The sequence below is a fragment of the Salvelinus alpinus genome, chromosome 1 (assembly GCF_045679555.1).
Source record: "Salvelinus alpinus chromosome 1, SLU_Salpinus.1, whole genome shotgun sequence".
NCBI lineage: Eukaryota > Metazoa > Chordata > Actinopteri > Salmoniformes > Salmonidae > Salvelinus > Salvelinus alpinus.
This window is the reverse complement of record NC_092086.1, coordinates 117,751,804-117,774,118: the sequence shown is the minus strand read 5'-3', so window position 1 is coordinate 117,774,118 and position 22,315 is coordinate 117,751,804. Positions and strand designations below refer to the sequence as shown.

At 45.5% G+C, this 22,315-nt stretch overlaps 1 protein-coding gene across 1 annotated transcript in view; it reads left to right on the top strand.

Moving 5' to 3' along the window:
• The first annotated feature begins 10,488 nt into the window (after window positions 1-10,488).
• The window catches only part of LOC139539684 (glutamate receptor ionotropic, NMDA 3A-like), a 95,032-nt gene continuing 83,205 nt past the window's right edge, over window positions 10,489-22,315 (top strand). Inside the window, exon 1 of the mRNA XM_071342862.1 lies at window positions 10,489-11,756. Within this exon, the coding sequence (XP_071198963.1) occupies window positions 11,001-11,756 (756 nt within the window). The 5' untranslated portion in view covers window positions 10,489-11,000. The remainder of the gene's footprint in view (window positions 11,757-22,315) is intronic.

Genomic DNA, 22,315 nt, shown 5'->3' with positions numbered 1-22,315 from the left:
TGTATTGTAGTACAGATTGATGGTTCTATGCTGTTGTATTGTAGTACAGATTGATGGTTCTATGCTGTTGTATTGTAGTGCAGATTGATGGTTCTATGCTGGTGTATTATAGTACAGATTGATGGTTCTATGCTGTTGTATTGTAGTACAGATTGATGGTTCTATGCTGTTGTATTGTAGTACAGATTGATGGTTCTATGCTGTTGTATTGTAGTGCAGATTGATTGTTCTATGCTGTTGTATTGTAGTGCAGATTGATGGTTCTATGCTGTTGTATTGTAGTGCAGATTGATGGTTCTATGCTGTTGTATTGTAGTGCAGATTGATGGTTCTATGCTGTTGTATTGTAGTACAGATTGATGGTTCTATGCTGTTGTATTGTAGTACAGATTGATGGTTCTATGCTGTTGTATTGTAGTACAGATTGATGGTTTTATGCTGTTGTATTGTAGTACAGATTGATGGTTCTATGCTGTTGTATTGTAGTACAGATTGATGGTTCTATGCTGTTGTATTGTAGTACAGATTGATGGTTCTATGCTGTTGTATTGTAGTACAGATTGATGGTTTTATGCTGTTGTATTATGGTGCAGATTGATGGTTCTATAATGTTGTATTGTAGTACAGATTGTGGTGGACATTTGTTGTGCTCTCCCCTTTTGTTGATCTGGTGAGCCAATCAGCAACTGCGTGTTAGGATGGACTGCATCCCAAGAGAATACACAGCTTATCCATAACTATTAAGAGGATATCCTCAATATCAGCCAAAGTAATGCTCTCCCCTAGCCTCTACAGTGTCTGAGTTAGCTCACTGAAACACATGGTTCATAAATGAGATAGTTTAGTGACTGTGCTGTGACGCGATGTACAATGATGCAGCAGACCTCTCTAGGTTTCTGATCAAACTCACTTACATAGCACATCGCTATTGACCAGAGCCCTATGAAATAGGGTGCCCTTTAAGACTCAGACAAAGTGTATTTTGAAATTGAAGCTTCGCATTTTAAATGTAATTCAACTCAGCACCTATTCTATCTCACATCAGCGATGTCTGGGGATGAGTTGAAATTGTATAGTGGAAAATCCAATAGAAAATTGCATACTGAAACAGCCGAGTGAGTGAGTGGACAGGCAGGCAGACTATTGAACAAGAAGATAAATGTCTCCGAGAAGTCAATATGACACGTTGTGAATGTTGTTGTGATGGAAGGAAAATAAACAAATAATGTAGAGAGAGAGAAAGAGAGAGAGAACAGGAGATGGATGGAACAGATACAAAAATGACTGTTGTCCTGTGTTACACGTCTGTAGCCATGAAATTCTTTGAAAAGCTGGTCATGGCTCACATCAACACCATCATCCCTGGATCCACTCCCATTTCCCTACCGCCTCTACAGATCCACAGATGACATGATCTCTATTGCACTCCACGCTGGCCCTCACACACAAAAGGATAAAAAGGAACACCTACATACGTAAGAATACTGTTCATTGATTACAGCTCAGCGTTCAACACTATAGTCTGCTCAAAGCAGACATCAATAAGCTAAGGACCCTGGGACTAAACACCTCCCCCTGCAACTGGATCCTGGACTTCCTGGCTGGTGGTGAGGGAAGGTAACAACACATCTGCCAAGCTGATCCTCAACACTGGGGCCGTACAGGTGTGTACAGGTGTGTACAGGTGTGTACAGGTGTGTACAGGTGTGTCCAGGTGTGTCCAGGTGTGTACAGGTGTGTCCAGGTGTGTACAGGTGTGTACAGGTGTGTACAGGTGTGTACAGGTGTGTCCAGGTGTGTACAGGTGTGTACAGGTGTGTACAGGTGTGTACAGGTGTGTCCTCAACACAGGTGTGTGCTTAGTCCCCTCCTGTACTCCCCGTTCACTCACGACTGCATGGCCACACACGACTCCAACACCATCAACAAGTTTGCTGACGACACGACGGTGATAGGACTGATCATCGATGACGACCATGCAGTTTACAGGTCAGAAACCTGGCAGAGTGGTGCCAGGACAACAACCTCTCCCTCAAAATTCAGCAAGACAAAGGAGCTGATCAAGGACAACAGGAAGCAGAAGGGTGAGCCCATCCACATCCACAGGGCTGTACTGGAGCGGGTCGAGAGCTTCAAGTTCCTTGGTGTCCATATCACTAAGGACATATGATGGTCCACACATCCGCACAGTTCTGATGAGGCCGCCTCAGGAGGCTGACATAATTTGGCATGGGTCTGAAAGTCTACAGCAGCACCATCGAGAGCATCTTGGCTGGCTGCATCACCACTTGGTATCCGACTGCAAGGCGTTACAGTCGGTAGTGTTTAGAGCCCAGTACATCAATCAATCAATCAATCAATCAAATATATTTATACACATCAGCCAATGTCACAAAGTGCTATACAGAAACCTAAACCCCCAAACAGGAAAAATTGAAAAACATAAAAAATAGGAAAAACTCCCTGGAAAGGCTGGATCCTAGGAAGAAACCTAGAGAGGAACCCGGCTCTGAGGGGTGGCCAGTCCTCTTCTGGCTGTGCCGGGTGGAGATTATAAGAGTACACGGCCAAGATGTTGAAACGTTCATAGATGACCAGCATGGTCAAATAATAATAATACTAACAGTGGTTGTAGAGGGTGCAACAGGTCAGCACCTCAGGAGTAAATGACAGGTGGCATTTCTTAGCCGAGCGTTCATAGTTAGAGACAGCAGGTGCGATAGAGAGAGAGAGAGTCGAAAACAACAGGTCCAGGACAAAGTAGCACATCCGGAGAACAGGTCAGGGTTCCATAGCCGCAGACAGAACAGTTGAAACTGGAGCAGCAGCACGGCCAGGTGGGCTGGGGATAGAAAGGAGTCTTCAGGCTAGGTAGTCCTGAGGCATGGTCCTAGGGCTCAGGTCCTCTGGGATCGGAGGGAGAGAGAATTAGAGGGAGCATTCTTAAATTCACACAGGACACCGGATAAGACAGAAGAAATACTCCAGATATAACAGACTCACCCTATCCCCCTGATACATAAACTATTGCAGCATAAATACTGGAGGATGGGACAGGAGGGGTCGGGAGAAACTGACGATACCCCCGGACAGGGCCAACCAGGCGGGATATAACCCCACCCACTTTGCCAAAGCACAGCCCCCACACCACTAGAGGGAAATCTTCAACCACCAACCTCCTATCCTGATACAAGGCTGAGTATAGCCCAAGAAAATCTCCCCTAAGGCACATACCCGTGGGGGGCGCCAGCCCGGACAGGAAGAGCACGTCAGAGACTCAACCCACTCAATAGACGCACCCCTCCCAGGGACGGCATGGAAGTGTACCAGTAACCCAGTGACTCAGCCCCTGTAATAGGGTTAGAGGCAGAGAATCCCAGTGGAGAGAGGGGAACCGGCCAGGCAGAGAAAGCAATGGCGGTTCGTCGCTTCTGTGCCTTTCCGTTCACCTTCACACCCCTGGGCCAGACTACACTCAATCATTGGACCTACTGTCTTCGATAAGACTTAAATGTTGAGACCGAGTCTATGTCTCTCACATGGAAAGGCAGACCATTCCATACAAATGGAGCTCTATAGGAGAAAGCCCTGCCTCCAGCTATTGTACATCACAGGCCATGCCATCCAGGACATCTATACCAGGCGGTGTCAGACTGGACTCTACCAACACACTGGACTCTACCCAACACACTGAACTCTACCCCCACACTGGACTCTACCCAACACACTGAACTCTACCCCCACACTGAACTCTACCCCCACACTGAACTCTACCCCCACACTGAACTCTACCCCCACACTGGACTCTACCCAACACACTGAACTCTACCCCCACACTGGACTCTACCCAACACACTGAACTCTACCCCCACACTGAACTCTACCCCCACACTGAACTCTACCCACACACTGAACTCTACCCCCACACTGGACTCTACCCTCACACTGAACTCTACCCCCACACTGGACTCTACCCCCACACTGGACTCTACACACACTGGACTCTACCCCCACACTGGACTCTACCCACACACTGGACTCTACCAACACACTGGACTCTATCAACACACAGAACTCTACCCACACACTGGACTCTACCCCCACACTGGACTCTACCCCCACACTGAACTCTACCCACACACTGGACTCTACCCCCACACTGAACTCTACCCACACACTGGACTCTACCCCCACACTGAACTCTACCCACACACTGGACTCTACCCACACACTGGACTCTACCCACACACTGGACTCTACCCACACACTGGACTCTACCCCCACACTGGACTCTACCCCCACACTGGACTCTACCCCCACACTGAACTCTACCCCCACACTGGACTGTACCAAACACACTGGACTGTACCCCCACACTGGACTCTACCCCCACACTGGACTGTACCAAACACACTGAACTCTACCCCCACACTGGACTCTACCCCCACACTGGACTCTACCCCCACACTGGACTGTACCAAACACACTGGACTGTACCAACACACTGGACTGTACCAACACACTGGACTCTACCCCCACACTGAACTCTACCCACACACTGGACTCTACCCAACACACTGGACTCTACCCCCACACTGAACTCTACCCACACACTGGACTCTACCCAACACACTGGACTCTACCCACACACTGGACTCTACCCACACACTGAACTCTACCCACACACTGAACTCTACCCCCACACTGAACTCTACCCACACACTGGACTCTACCCCCACACTGAACTCTACCCCCACACTGAACTCTACCCACACACTGGACTCTACCCACACACTGAACTCTACCCACACACTGGACTCTACCAAACACACTGGACTCTACCCAACACACTGGACTCTACCCAACACACTGGACTCTACCCAACACACTGGACTCTACCCAACACACTGGACTCTACCCAACACACTGGACTGTACCAAACACACTGGACTCTACCAACACACTGAACTCTACCAACACACTGGACTGTACCAAACACACTGGACTGTACCAACACACTGGACTCTACCCAACACACTGGACTCTACCAACACACTGGACTGTACCAAACACACTGGACTGTACCAAACACACTGGACTGTACCAACACACTGGACTCTACCCAACACACTGGACTCTACCCAACACACTGGACTCTACCCACACACTGGACTCTACCCCCACACTGGACTCTACCCACACACTGGACTCTACCCCCACACTGAACTCTACCCACACACTGGACTCTACCAAACACACTGGACTCTACCCAACACACTGGACTCTACCCAACACACTGGACTCTACCCAACACACTGGACTCTACCCAACACACTGGACTCTACCCAACACACTGGACTCTACCCAACACACTGGACTCTACCCAACACACTGGACTCTACCAACACACTGGATTCTACCCAACACACTGGACTCTACCAACACACTGGACTCTATCAACACACTGGACTCTACCAACACACTGGACTCTACCCAACACACTGGACTCTATCCACACACTGGACTCTACCAACAGACTGGACTCTACCAACACACTGGACTCTACCAAAACACTGGACTCTACCCCCCAACACACTGGACTCTACCCAACACACTGGACTCTACCCAACACACTGGACTCTACCCAACACACTGGACTCTACAAACACACTGGACTCTACCAACACACAGGACTCTACCAACACAATGGACTCTACCAACACACTGGACTCTACCCAACACACTGGACTCTACCCCCACACTGGACTCTACCCACACACTGGACTTTACCCACACACTGGATTCTACCCACACACTGGACTCTACCCCCACACTGGATTCTACCCACACACTGGACTCTACCCCCGCACTGGATTCTACCCCCACACTGGACTCTATCCCCACACTGGACTCTATCCACACACTGGACTCTACCCAACACACTGGACTCTACCAACACACTGGACTCTACCCACACACTGGACTCTACCCCCACACTGGACTCTACCCACACACTGGGCTCTACCCCCGCACTGGATTCTACCCACACACTGGATTCTACCCATACACTGGATTCTACCCACACACTGGACTCTACCCCAACACTCACACATACATTCTTACACTTTCATCTCAATAAAAAAACACACACACACACTGCATACCTACCGTGCACACATTTACAGTTACGTCACACAAACACTCGCACACACATTTCACCACATATTCTGCTGATACTGCTCCCCATATCCTGCTGCTACTGCTCCACATATTCTGCTGCTACTGCTCCACACATTCTGCTGCTACTGCTCCACACATTCTGCTGCTACTGCTCCCCATATTCTGCTGCTACTGCTCCCCATATTCTGCTGCTACTGCTCCACATATTCTGCTGCTACTGCTCCACATATTCAGCTGCTACTGCTCCCCATATTCTGCTGCTACTGCTCCACATATTCTGCTGCTACTGCTCCACATATTCAGCTGCTACTGCTCCACACATTCTGCTGCTACTGCTCCCCATATTCTGCTATATAGCCATGTTGTTACCTGGTACTTCCTGTATATAGCCATATTATTACCTGGTACTTCCTGTATATAACCTTGGTATTACCTGGTACTCCCTGTATATAGCCATGTTATTACCTGGTACTCCCTGTATATAGCCATGTTATTACCTGGTACTCCCTGTATATAGCCATGTAATTACCTGGTACTCCCTGTATATAGCCATGTTATTACACGGTACTCCCTGTATATAGCCATGTTATTACCTGCTACCCCCTGTATATAGCCATGTTATTACCTGGTACTCCCTGTATATAGACATGTTATTACCCGGTACTCCCTGTATATAGACATGTTATTACCTGGTACTCCCTGTATATAGCCATGTTATTACCTGGTACTCCCTGTATATAGCCATGTTATTACCCGGTACTCCCTGTATATAACCATGTTATTACCCGGTACTCCCTGTATATAACCCTGTTATTACCTGGTACTCCCTGTATATAGCCATGTTATTACCTGGTACTCCCTGTATATAGCCATGTTATTACCTGGTACTCCCTGTATATAGCCATGTTATTACATGGTACTCCCTGTATATAGCCATGTTATTACATGGTACTCCCTGTATATAGCCATGTTATTACCTGGTACTCCCTGTATATAGCCATGTTGTTACCTGGTACCCCCTGTATATAGCCATGTTATTACACGGTACTCCCTGTATATAGCCATGTTATTACCCGGTACTCCCTGTATATAACCATGTTATTACCCGGTACTCCCTGTATATAACCCTGTTATTACCTGGTACTCCCTGTATATAGCCATGTTATTACCTGGTACTCCCTGTATATAGCCATGTTATTACATGGTACTCCCTGTATATAACCCTGTTATTATCTGGTACTCCCTGTATATAGCCATGTTATTACCTGGTACTCCCTGTATATAGCCATGTTATTACATGGTACTCCCTGTATATAACCCTGTTATTATCTGGTACTCCCTGTATATAGCCATGTTATTACCTGGTACTCCCTGTATATAGCCATGGTATTACCTGGTACTCCCTGTATATAGCCATGTTATTACCCGGTTCTCCCTGTATATAGCCATGTTATTACCCGGTTCTCCCTGTATATAGCCATGTTATTACCCGGTACTCCCTGTATATAGCCATGTTATTACCTGGTACTCCCTGCATATAGATATGTTATTACCTGGTACTCCCTGTATATAGACATGTTATTACCTGGTACTCCCTGTATATAACCATGTTATTACCTGGTACTCCCTGTATATAACCATGTTATTACCTGGTACTCCTGTATATAGCCATGTTATTACCTGGTACTCCCTGTATATAGTCATGTTATTACCTGGTACTCCCTGTATATAACCATGTTATTACCTGGTACTCCCTGTATATAGACATGTTATTACCTGGTACTCCCTGTATATAGACATGTTATTACCTGGTACTCCCTGTATATAGCCATGTTATTACCTGGTACTCCCTGTATATAACCATGCTATTACCTGGTACTCCCTGTATATAGCCATGTTATTACCTGGTACTCCCTGTATATAGCCATGTTATTACCTGGTACTCCCTGTATATAGCCATGTTATTACCTGGTACTCCCTGTATATAGACATGTTATTACCTGGTACTTCCTGTACATAGACATGTTGTTATTTGTTATTCTCTGTGTATTAATTCTTCGTGTCACTATTTGTATTTTGATTTGATTTGATCTTTACTCTGCATTGTTAGTCTACACCTGTTGTTTACCAAGCAAGCGACAAATAAATTGATTTGATTATGTCCTCTCTAATCCTGTCCTCTCCTCTCTTCTCCTGTACTCTCTCTTCTCCTCTCTAATCCTGTCCTCTCTTCTCTTCTCCTGTACTCTCTCTTCTCCTCTCTAATCCTGTCCTCTCCTCTCTTTTCCTGTACTCTCTCTTCTCCTCTCTAATCCTGTCCTCTCTCTTCTCCTCTCTAATCCTGTCCTCTCTTCTCCTGTACTCTCTCTTCTCCTCTCTAATCCTGTCCGCTCCTCTCTTCTCCTGTCCTCTCTCTTCTCCTCTCTTATCCTGTCTTCTCCTCTCTTCTCCTGAATCTCTCTTCTCCTCTCTTATCCTGTCCTCTCCTCTCTTCTCCTCTCTAATCCTGTCCTCTCTTCTCCTGTACTCTCTCTTCTCCTCTCTAATCCTGTCCTCTCCTCTCTTCTCCTGTCCTCTCTCCTCTCTTCTCCTGTACTCTCTCTTCTCCTCTCTAATCCTGTCCCCTCTCTTCTCATCTCCTCTCTTCTCCTCTCTAATCATGTCCTCTCTCCTCTCTTCTCCAGTCCTCTCTCTTAATCTGTCTTCTACTGTCTTCTATCTTCTCCTCTCTTCTCCTGTCCTCTTCCATAGTCCCTTGTCCTCTCCTCTCTTATCTTTTACTATCTCCTCTCTTCTCATGTCCTTTCTCCTCTCTTCTCTTCTTCTGTCCTCTCTCTTCTCCTCTCTTCTACTTTCCTCTCTCTTCTCCTCTTATCCTGTCCTGGCGCCTCTCCTATCTTATCCTGTCCTCTCTCCTCTCTTTTCCTGTCCTCTCTCTTCTCCTGTTCACACTCCTCTCTCTCACTATCCTCTCCTCTCTTCTCTTCTTCTCTCCCTATCCTTTCTCTCTCTTCTCTCCTCTCTCTCTTCTCTCTTCTCCTCTCTTCTCCTGCCTTCTCTGCTCTCTCTCCCTATCCTCTCCTCTCTTCTCCTGTCCGCTCTCCTCTCTCTCCCTATCCTCTCCTCTCCTCTCTTCTCCTGTCCTCTCTCTTCTCCTGTCGGCCCTGTCTCTCCCTATCCTCTCCTCTCTTCTCTACTCCTGTCCTCTCTCTTCTCTCCTCTCTCTCTTTTCTCTCCTCGCTCTCTTCTCTCCTCTCTCTCTTCTCCTCTCTTCTCCTGCCCTCTCTGCTCTCTCTCCCTATCCTCTCTCCTCTCTTCTCTCTTCTCTCCTCTTACATCATTATCTTTAATGTATCACCATCACCGTCACCACAACTCTTCGTCTGCATTTTTCTGTTTGTTTAATAGTTTGCCTGGCCGCTCACTCTTTTGCGTTTTTTTACTATGCATATTACCAGTCAGCTTTTCATCCCATGGTTCTAAATGTGAGATCGATTAGAGCAATCAATCATCTGATACCTCCTTCTTTGGGTTGTCCATCTGTCCTTACTGAGATGAGCATTAAAAAGCAGCCTTGTCCGAGCCAAATCGGCCCATAGGAGCTGTTTCTGCATGAGGCAGCTTGATGTAGAAGTACACCCCTGGGCAGGATGTTAAGAGGAACATTAGGCATACCATGTATCTGAATAACCATTCAGACTAAGCAGGTTCTTCACTTACTCTACTAGACCTCTTGGCAGACCATCACAAATATCATATTACCTGACCTCAAGTGGGCCTACAGATGCTGTATCATAATTTGACCCAGTTTCTCACAGCAGGAATATGATCCTGTAACAGCAGGGAAATATTCCTGCAGCAACCGGATGTGTGAATTATTATGTGGATTATAGTCTGAATTTTTAAAGTGGCAATTACAAACTTTAGAATACTTTTTAAATCTCAAATACACAATAAGTTTGCATTTCCTACTGTGCAGGAAAAAAATCCTGCAACAGTAGGATGATCTAATTAAGAACTGGCATCTGTAGCTATACTATCATATCCACTATAGTTAGCCTTAATAATGAAATATTTCGTTTTTACAAACACCTTAAAAACTCTAGGAGAAAATAAACACACACACACTAATGCAGAGTGTAATTTTATGTGGTTGGTTCCTTGAAACGAGAGAGAGGGACTGTAGTTTTTCTTTTTTCAGCTGCAGACTGCCCGGAAATTACGGGTTCCGTTTTTACCGTAAAGCGCACGGTCTCAGGGTTAAGAGCGCGGATATTCGGAAGAGTGACGGAGGGACAAGAGGAGAAAGAGAAGATGGGTGTTTTTCTTCTCAAGATCAAATAGATGATATTGGAATACATTTTGGGAAGTATATTTATTTTACTAACGGAAATTGAGAGAGAACCTAACTATAGGTCATGGATATGAATAATAACATAACTATAATCATGTGCAGTAGCTTGTGTCCATTATTCCCAAATTGTTGTTTTCTATGTTGTTTTGCATTGACCTACATTGGGATGGATATGTGAAACCAAACGGAATACTCGATATGTTCTATAATTCGTTTTTTTTTATATATATATAATGAAAAGCTTTGGAGATGAAAAGCCGCATTTGTGGTGAAGATTTCTGTGTCTGTGCACGAGTTGTCTCCGCATTCGCGCCTGTTGGTGTAAAAGCGCACAACTTTGCTCTGTCCGGGATATTTATTAGAAGGGAGCGGATATCTAACTGGCGCTGCTCGGGGACATCACAGGGGGCAGGGGAACGAGTGGAACTCGGTGTTTCGGTGTGGTTGGAAGGCTCTGGTCTGAGTAATGACGGGACTCGGGATCCGGAGTGCGTTCGGTCGGTTTGCGCGGCTTCCTTTTCTCGCGCCATGCACCGTGCTGCTCTGCTTTCTGATTCCAGAATGTTTCTCCCACCCGCAGCCCTGTCAGATTCTCAAACGGATTGGACACACGGTGCGCGTCGGGGCTCTGCACCTACAGCCACGGCTCTTCAGTCACGATCCCACCTTCAGGGGCAAGAAAGAACCCCTTGTCCCCGTGGATGAATGGGACACGGACGGAGGCTCGAGGGAGGCAGCGGAGAGACAGTTGGAAAAGATTACCAAAAGTGTTAATGACCACGGATTACGCAGCCTAAGGACTAAAGGCACGGGGAACAACCACCAAAGGGACAGGGGGTCTAAAAGTAAAAATATGTACAAACAGGTGGACAGCGGGAATCGTGTGTTTATGCCAAGGGACTCTATCATATTAGCCATGGAGACGTTAAACCGCATGGTCGGTTTGTTACCATATAATCTCTCACTGGAGGTGGTGATGGCAGTGGAAGCGGGACTCGGGGAATTACCCGCGTTCTCCTTCTCATCTTCCCCTACCCCTGTGTGTGAAGACCCCATGTCGTTTCTGCAGAGTGTTTGTCATACTGTTATAGTCCAAGGAGTTTCTGCTATGATGGCTTTTCCTCAAACGAGGGACGACCTGGTGAAGTTGGAATTTATCGCGTCAGCGCTTCAGATTCCCGTCATCAGTGTTGTCCAGAACGAATTCAAACGGCAGAGTAAGGTAAGGCGACTGTCGCTGTACAAACACAATACACCTGTGCATAAACACGGGTGTCAATGTTGTCTTGCCTATTTCTGGTGCATGAACGGAACAGAGCGCTTGGAAACTAGATGCTAGAACAACTAAGAGTTGAGGAAGGAATGCTGTGTGTGTTTTCAGCATCACGGGGACAGCGCAGCCCGCTGCTTTAGGGATTACAATGCAACCTAAATGTCGATATGTTTCTTTCCATGTCCCTCCTGTGTAAAACAATGAGCTAAATGTACAATCACACTCCATGAACAATCTGTCAACGAAAATAACAATATCTGCCTCGACAAACACTATCTGCATAAACAAATAAGGAAATTGTCAGTCAGTCATTCAAAAGAGCATAAAATGGTAGGCTATATTATTAGTAGATTAAATGAAATGCTATACCCACAATTGTAAATTCGACCTATGCATGTAGCTATCTCTCAGACGAAACATATCCTATAGAACATCCGCATAGCTCCACGTTGCGGCAGCAGCGCATAGCACCACATCATCACATCTGGCGGATATTGATTTTAAAACACTAATGAACATCAACTCTTCAACAGGTGCATTTCTCTCCAAAAGCCCATATTCATTAAACAAATGGCGTAATTTCCTGTAATGTCTCATATAATAATATAATGTTACATATGGGTGTAAATGTCAAAGTGAACAACCAATAATATGGTAAATAATATGAATAAACCCCTTCCTCTCCTCATCAGACACATGCACGGACGCACACACGCGCGCATGCACGCACAAGCACCCACGGAGAGAGGGAGAGAGAGAGACCTCACCTCGCTCCCCTTGTATCTCCCCCAGCATGAAATAACTGGAGACTAGAGAACTACAAAATATGCCAATTAGGCCTTTTGAGAGGTTGACTGTTGGAATACAAACCAATGCCAACTGAAAAATACTTAGGCCTAACATGAATTCATGCTTGATTTGTAAATGCAAGCTTTTCATTCACAATGCATTAGAGACGGACGTCGGAGCGGGAAAACAAGGTGATTAAAAAGGGAGGGATATAGAGTGAGTAAAGGAAAGGACATTTATTCAACTGTTAAGACGAACGTTGAAATAAATAAAAAAAACTGCTAAATTAGCGAAATTGAGGCTGAAACATCCGTGAGTGAAGTGAGTGAAGAACACGTCACTGAGGAACATATTTCCGTGGCAGAACAGAACGTTGCAGTGGTTGAGGACTAAATTGAGTGACAATCAGGAGCCTTTTGACAAACGTAAAATGGCTGAAATTGTTGGAAACATTGGACAGTTTGATGGAAGTATTGAGCAGCGGCGCTCATACAGAACGGTCTGAATTGTGAATACGTTTTTAATTTTTTAAATTTTTTTTGCTACGCAACCTGCTAATAATACGTATGGGGATATTGTTTCACTTCGTAGCCCACATACTAGTCTGTCTGTAAAGGTATAATAAAGAACGGCGTTAAATTCACAGTGTTCTGGTAGTTCAAGCATTGTCACCGACTCTCCCTCTTCCTGATTTCTTCTCTTGAACCTAAACATTTTAGCAATGGCTAGTGGTTTTGGTGAAATGTGTCCTTTCAGTGTTTCCACAGTACAGTAAAGTACATTAGAATAGGGCTCCAAGTGGCGCAGGGAACTAAGGCACTGCATCTCAATGCTAAAGGCGTCACTACAGACCCTGGTTCGATTCCAGGCTGTATCACAACCAGCCGTGATTTAGAGTCCCATAGGGCGGCGCACAGTTGGCCCAGCGACGTCCAGAATTGGCCAGTGTAGGCCGCCATTGTAAATAAGAATTTGTTCTTAACTGACTTGCCTAGTTAATAAAATTTAAAATTAAATGGTGTGTCAATGGAACTAGATGAGGAAGTCACACTGAATATACTGACAACTACTATGTCTCTCCCTTACTATTGGGTAAGCCGGTGCGTATGGAGCTCGACACCAGAGTACAGTGTATTCAGACACCTTCCCCTTTTCCACATTTTGTTACGTTACAGCCTTATTCTAAAATGGATTCAATTGATTTTGTTCATTTAAAACAAAAAACGGTTTTTAGACATTTTTGCAAATGTATTAAAAATTAAAATCTGAAATACCTTACATAAGTATTCAGACCCTTTGCTTTGAGACTCGAAAATTGAGCTCCGGTGCATCCTGTTTCCATTGATCATCCTTGACATGTTTCTACAACTTGATTGGAGTCCAGCTGTGGTAAATTCAATTGATTGGACTTGATTTGGAAAGGCACACACCTGTCTATATAACGGCCCACAGTTGACAGTGCATGTCAGAGCAAAAACCAAGACATGAGGTCGAAGGCACAGAACTGGGGAAGGTTACCCAAAAATGTCTGCAGCATTGAAGGTCCCCAAGAACACAGTGGCCTCCATCATTCTTAAATGGAAGACGTTTGGAACCACCAACACTCTTCCTAGAGCTGGCCACCCTGCCAAACTGAGCAATCAGGGGAAAAGGGCCTTGGACAAGGAGGTGACCAAGAACCCAATGGTCAATCTGACAGAGCTCCACATTTCCTCTGTGGAGATGGGAGAACCCTCCAGAAGTACACGTCGCCAGACAGAAGACACTCCTCAGTAAAAGGCACACGACAGCCCGCTTGAAGTTTGTCAAAAGGCACCTAAAGGACTCTCAGACCATGAGAAACAAGATTCTCTGCTCTGATGAAACCAAGATTGAACTCTTTGGCCTGAATGCCATCGATCCCGATCAAACATCTCTGAAGAGACCAGAAAATAGCTCCCCATTCAACCTGACAGAGCTTGAGAGGATCTGCAGAGAAAAATGGGAGAAACTCCCCAAATACAGGTGTGCAAAGCTTGTAAGCGTCATACCAAAGAAGACTGGCGCAGAGAGGAGCTGGAGCGGAGTGATATTTCTTCGCCCGCTTCAATTTTGCTCAAGTAGCACTCCAAGTAGTGCTCACTTCACAAGCTCAGGGCTCGACCCAGCATGCATTTGTAGTCTATTTGTGTGCTTCTATATCCCCTTGCTTTAGCTACTGTCATGGAGTTCACAAAATATTTTCATTAAAGAAACTAATAAAAACACAGAGGTGAAAAATGAAGGTGACTTACAAAAGATGAGGACTAAGAGCAAAGAGAGGGGAGTGCGGTGAAGTAGTGTCCACAACTAAAGAATCACTGTGGAATCTGAAAAGACACGTATCCTGGAAGCATGACGGTGTACTTACTATGTGCACATGCTAACACAAAGGAACGAGGTAGGTAGCTTAGTGTGTCATTGTAGCAAAGTATTTATAGACCAAAAAAATCATATTTCTTAAAAGTTTAGTTCGTTTTCGTTCTATTATTTATACAATAGGCTATCATTGATTTTGATCCAATAGGCCTGACATATTACCTCTTTCAAGGAGCTTTCCATTTAGATTAGGTAATTATACCTATAAACCTTTAGGGTAACCTATATAAAGACAATCTAACACATCTGCATCCCTTCCTAGCAAAAGTGTCCAAAAGGGTGTTTAGCATCCCCAGTGGTGATGCAAGCAGAGAGAGGGTATTCTTCACTGCTGGCCGGCTCTCCAGGCACCACCACATGAGCCTGGAGCCACAGACTCTGGCCAAACTTCTGTTTCAAAAAATGTATTGACAACAAACAAAACAAAATAAATATGTATTGCTATTTTTTGTTTAATTTGTATTTCATTCTAAGTCACTACCTATATGCGCAACTTATATATAATGTATAATGATTTAATACAACAAAATGTTTTTTTTTTTAAATGATGAGCGCTTTAATGTCCCTGCCAGCCAGGTGTATCACACTCACAAAAGCTTCGAAAGTTATTTATTTGTAAGCTATAGCATTCAAATAATCTAAATAATATAGCCTAAATATAGCCTAAATAATTAATTTCCTTCTTAGTCTCCCTTAGTCTCCCTTAGTCTCCCTGTCTGACTCCTGACCTATTTAGAGTGTTTATATATTTTTTGTTTATCCTTTATTTAACTAGTCTGTTAAAGAACATATTATTATTTTCAACGACGGCCTGGGAACAGTGGGTTTAACTACTTTGTCAGCCCGGTGATTCAATTCCGCAACCTTTCGGTTACTAGTCCAACGCTCCACTCTAACCACTAGGCTACCTGCCGCCCCTCCACTCTAACCACTAGACTACCTGCCACCTCTACACTCTAACCACTGGGTTACCTGCCACCTCTACACTCTAACCACTAGGCTACCTGCCACCTCTACACTCTAACCACTAGATTACCTGCCACCTCTACACTCAAACCACTAGACTACCTGCCGCCTCTACGCTCTAACCACTAGGCTACCTGCCACCTCTACAATCTAACCACTAGGCTACCTGTCACCTCTACGCTCTAACCACTAGGCTACCTGCCACCTCTACACTCTAACCACTAGGCTACCTGCCACCTCTACACTCTAACCACTAGGCTACCTGCCACCTCTACACTCTAACCACTAGGCTACCTGCCACCTCTACGCTCTAACCACTAGACTACCTGCCACCTCTACGCTCTAACCACTAGGCTACCTGCCACCTCTACGCTCTAACCACTAGGCTACCTGCCACCTCTACGCTCTAACCACTAGACTACCTGCCACCTCTACACTCTAACCACTAGGCTACCTGCCACCTCTACACTCTAACCACTTGACTACCTGCCACCTCTACGCTCTAACCACTAGGCTACCTGCCACCTCTACCCTCTAACCACTAGGTTACCTGCCGCCCCTCCACTCTAACCACTAGACTACCTGCCACCTCTACACTCTAACCACTGGGTTACCTGCCATCTCTACACTCTAACCTCTAGGCTACCTGCCACCTCTACACTCTAACCACTAGATTACCTGCCACCTCTACACTCTAACCACTGGACTACCTGCCGCCTCTACGCTCTAACCACTAGGCTACCTGCCACCTCTACAATCTAACCACTAGACTACCTGCCGCCCCTCCACTCTAACCACTAGACTACCTGCCACCTCTACGCTCTAACCACTAGGCTACCTGCCACCTCTACGCTCTAACCACTAGGCTACCTGCCACCTCTACACTCTAACCACTAGACTACCTGCCACCTCTACACTCTAACCACTAGGCTACCTGCCGCACCTCCACTCTAACCACTAGACTACCTGCCACCTCTACACTCTAACCACTAGGCTACCTGCCACCTCTACACTCTAACCACTTGACTACCTGCCACCTCTACGCTCTAACCACTAGGCTACCTGCCACCTCTACCCTCTAACCACTAGGTTACCTGCCGCCCCTCCACTCTAACCACTAGACTACCTGCCACCTCTACACTCTAACCACTGGGTTACCTGCCATCTCTACACTCTAACCACTAGGTTACCTGCCGCCCCTCCACTCTAACCACTAGACTACCTGCCACCTCTACACTCTAACCACTGGGTTACCTGCCATCTCTACACTCTAACCACTAGGCTACCTGCCACCTCTACACTCTAACCACTAGATTACCTGCCACCTCTACACTCTAACCACTAGGCTACCTGTCACCTCTACACTCTAACCACTGGACTACCTGCCGCCTCTACGCTCTAACCACTAGGCTACCTGCCACCTCTACAATCTAACCACTAGGCTACCTGTCACCTCTACACTCTAACCACTAGACTACCTGCCACCTCTCCACACTAACCACGAGGCTACCTGCCACCTCTACACTCTAACCACTAGACTACCTGACACCTCTACACTCTAACCACTAGGCTACCTGTCATCTCTCCACACTAACCACTAGGTCACTAACCACTAGGCTACCTGCCACCTCTACACTCTAACCACTAGACTACCTGCCACCTCTCCACACTAACCACTAGGCTACCTGCCACCTCTACACTCTAACCACTAGACTACCTGCCACCTCTCCACTCTAACCACTACGCTACCTGCCACCTCTACACTCTAACCACTAGGCTACCTGCCACCTCTACACTCTAACCACTAGGCTACCTGCCACCTCTCCACACTAACCACTAGGCTACCTGCCACCTCTACACTCTAACCACTAGACTACCTGCCACCTCTCCACTCTAACCACTACGCTACCTGCCACCTCTACACTCTAACCACTAGGCTACCTGCCACCTCTACACTCTAACCACTAGGCTACCTGCCACCTCTACACTCTAACCACTAGACTACCTGCCACCTCTCCACTCTAACCACTACGCTACCTGCCACCTCTACACTCTTACCACTAGGCTACCTGCCACCTCTACACTCTAACCACTAGGCTACCTGCCACCTCTACACTCTAACCACTAGGCTACCTGCCACCTCTACACTCTAACCACTAGGCTACCTGCCACCTCTACACTCTAACCACTAGGCTACCTGCCACCTCTACACTCTAACCACTAGGCTACCTGCCACCTCTACACTCTAACCACTAGGCTACCTGCCGCCTCTACACTCTAACCACTAGGCTACCTGCCATCTCTACACTCTAACCACTAGACTACCTGCCACCTCTACACTCTAACCACTAGACTACCTGCCGCCCCTCCACTCTAACCACTAGACTACCTGCCACCTCTACACTCTAACCACTAGGCTACCTGCCGCCTCTACACTCTAACCACTAGGCTACCTGCCACCTCTACACTCTAACCACTAGACTACCTGCCACCTCTACACTCTAACCACTAGACTACCTGCCGCCCCTCCACTCTAACCACTAGACTACCTGCCACCTCTACACTCTAACCACTAGGCTACCTGCCACCTCTACGCTCTAACCACTAGGCTACCTGCCACCTCTACACTCTAACCACTAGACTACCTGCCACCTCTACGCTCTAACCACTAGGCTACCTGCCACCTCTACGCTCTAACCACTAGGCTACCTGCCACCTCTACGCTCTAACCACTAGGCTACCTGCCACCTCTACGCTCTAACCACTAGACTACCTGCCACCTCTACGCTCTAACCACTAGGCTACCTGCCACCTCTACACTCTAACCACTTGACTACCTGCCACCTCTACGCTCTAACCACTAGGCTACCTGCCACCTCTACACTCTAACCACTAGGCTACCTGCCGCCTCTACACTCTAACCACTAGGCTACCTGCCACCTCTACACTCTAACCACTAGGCTACCTGCCGTCCCTGTTTAATACGACATGAAGCCTGTTTGAAATGACGAGTGCTTCTTACCTCCCGTCCCTCAACCTCTTCATGTTGTTTATTAAAATACTTTTCATTTAAATCATATGGTTTGGTTTCAATACTTCAAAACCAAGTAGTCACAAGAATAGATGGGTGTTGGTTAAATTGAGATTTTGATGAACGGAGTTGCATTTTTTCCCCCCTATGAGTGAGGAGTGTTTTTTTAGCTGAGCTGTTGGAAAAGATGTGGAGTGCCGGAGCGTACCTGGTGAGCGATGACTGGGATTTCAGACCACATACTCTGATCGACACAGGGGCAGCTGTACCTTGTGTCAAACACAGTCTACAGAAAGACACTGAAACACCTTCCACTTCAGCCAGCATACTGGACATCGTGTTAAAGACTTCCACTTCAGCCAGCATACTAGACATCGTGTTAAAGACTTCCACTTCAGCCAGCATACTGGACATCGTGTTAAAGACTTCCACTTCAGCCAGCATACTGGACATCGTGTTAAAGACTTCCACTTCAGCCAGCATACTGGACATCGTGTTAAAGACTTCCACTTCAGCCAGCATACTGGACATCGTGTTAAAGACTTCCACTTCAGCCAGCATACTGGACATCGTGTTAAAGACTTCCACTTCAGCCAGCATACTGGACATCGTGTTAAAGACTTCCACTTCAGCCAGCATACTGGACATCGTGTTAAAGACTTCCACTTCAGCCAGCATACTGGACATCGTGTTAAAGACTTCCACTTCAGCCAGCATACTGGACATCGTGTTAAAGACTTCCACTTCAGCCAGCATACTGGACATCGTGTTAAAGACTTCCACTTCAGCCAGCATACTAGACATCGTGTTAAAGACTTCCACTTCAGCCAGCATACTGGACATCGTGTTAAAGACTTCCACTTCAGCCAGCATACTGGACATCGTGTTAAAGACTTCCACTTCAGCCAGCATACTGGACATCGTGTTAAAGACTTCCACTTCAGCCAGCATACTGGACATCGTGTTAAAGACTTCCACTTCAGCCAGCATACTGGACATCGTGTTAAAGACTTCCACTTCAGCCAGCATACAGCATACAGCATACACCAGAAACAACCCGGTGGTTCCTGAAGTGATGGACATCACGGCAGGACATGCTAAGAAGCTGAAGCCTTTTCAAGAGAACTGAGCTCTACAGTCCAGCACTCGACCACAATAATGAAGATAAGACAAAACTAGAGCCTGCCGGACCTTTGAGTGTGCTGTCAAAAAAACAGAGCATATCTTTATTAATGACAGACCTCTCCCCATCTTTACAACCATTGATTTGACCATGACAGTTTACAATCTAAGATAACACCAAGTAATTTAGTCTCCTCAACTGGTTCAACAGCCACACCATTCATTACCAGATTCAGCTGAGGTCTAGCTTAGGGAATGATTTGTCCCAAATACAATGCTCTTAGTTTCAGAGACGTTCAGGACCAGTTTATTACTGGCCACCCATTCCAAAACAGACTGCAACTCTTTGTTAAGGGTTTCAGTGACTTCATTAGCTGTGGCTACTGATGCGTATATTGTTGAATCATCAGCATACATGGACCCACATGCTTTGTTTAATGCCAGTGGCAGGTCATTAGTAAAAATAGAAAAGAGTAGAGGGCATAGAGAGCTGCCCTGCGGTACACCATACTGTTTGACATTAGAGAAGCTTCCATTAAAGAAAACCCTTTGAGATATATTAGATAGATAGCTCTGAATCCACGATATGGCAGAGGTTGAAAAGCTATACGTTTTTTCAACAACAGGTTATGGTCAATAATATAAAAGGCTGCACTGAAATCTAACAGTACAGATCTCACAATCTTCTAATTATGAATTTATTTCAACCAATCAGTCATTTGTGTCAGTGCAGTACATGGTGAGTGCCCTTCTCTACAAGCATGCTGAAAGTCTGTTGTGAATTTGTTTACAGAGAAATAGCATTGTATTTGGTTAATCACATGTTATTCCAACAGTTTGGGAATAGCTGGCAGCAAGCTTAGAACCAGTAAAGGCTGGTTTACCACTCTTGGGTCACGGAATTACTTTGGCATCCCTTTCTTTTGTGCCCACTTCACCAATAATTGGCAAATAGTTTTTACCCATCATTTAATTTAAATTACTCCAAAGTGTTTTATCCATCGTTCTTTATATCACTGATCTTGGCTTCATAATACAGTTTCTTCTTCTTTTTTTGTTGAGTTCAGTCACGTAATTTCTCAATTTGCAGTAAGTCAGCCAGTCAGATGTGCAGCCAGACTTATTCGCCACTCCTTTTGCCCCGTCTCTTTCAACCACACAAGTTTAAATCCCTCATCAATCCTTAACAGCCTAACCGTCAGTTACTTAACAGGTGCATGTTTACATCATTATCAAGCATTTCACACATATTATTTAGATACTGACTGTTAGCACTTGGTGGTCTATAGCATTACACCAAAAGAGAAGGCTTTAGATGTGCCAGGTGAACCTGCAACCACAACACTTCAATAACACTTGACATAAGATCTTCTCTAAGCATTACAGGGATATGGCTCTGAATATATGCAGCAACCCAAAAGCATTTCTGTCTTTTCAATACATGTTAAAACCTTGAATTGCTACTGCTGTATCATCAAATGAATTATCTAAGTGAGTCTCAGAAATGGCTAATATATGAATGTTATCTGATGTTAGCAAGTTACTGATTTCATTAACCTTATTTCTAAGGCTACATATAGTTGAAGTTGGAAGTTTACATACACCTTAGCCAAATACATTTAAACTCAGTTTTTCACAATTCCAGACATTTAATCCTAGTAAACATTCCCTGTTTTAGGTCAGTTAGGATCACCACTTTAATTTAAGAATGTGAAATGTCAGAATAATAGTAGAGAGAATGATTTATTTTAGCTTTTATTTCTTTCATCACATTTCCAGTGGGTCAGAAGTTTACATACACTCAATTAGTATTTGGTAGTATTGCCTTTAAATTATTTAACTTGGGTCAAACGTTTTGGGTAGCCTTCCACAAGCTTCCCACAATAAGTTGGGTGAATTTTGGCCCATTCCTCCTGACAGCTGGTGTAACTGAGTCAGGTTTGTAGGCCTCCTTGCTCGCACACACTTTTTCAGTTCTGCCCACAACTTTTCTATAGGACTGAGGTCAGGGCTTTGTGATGGCCACCTCAATACCTTGACTTTGTTGTCCTTAAGCCATTTTGCCACAACTTTGGAAGTATGCTTGGGGTCATTGTCCATTTGGAAGACCCATTTGTGAACAAGCTTTAACTTCCTGACTGATGTCTTGAGATGTTGCTTCAATATATCCACATTTTTCCTTGCTAATGATGCCATTTATTTT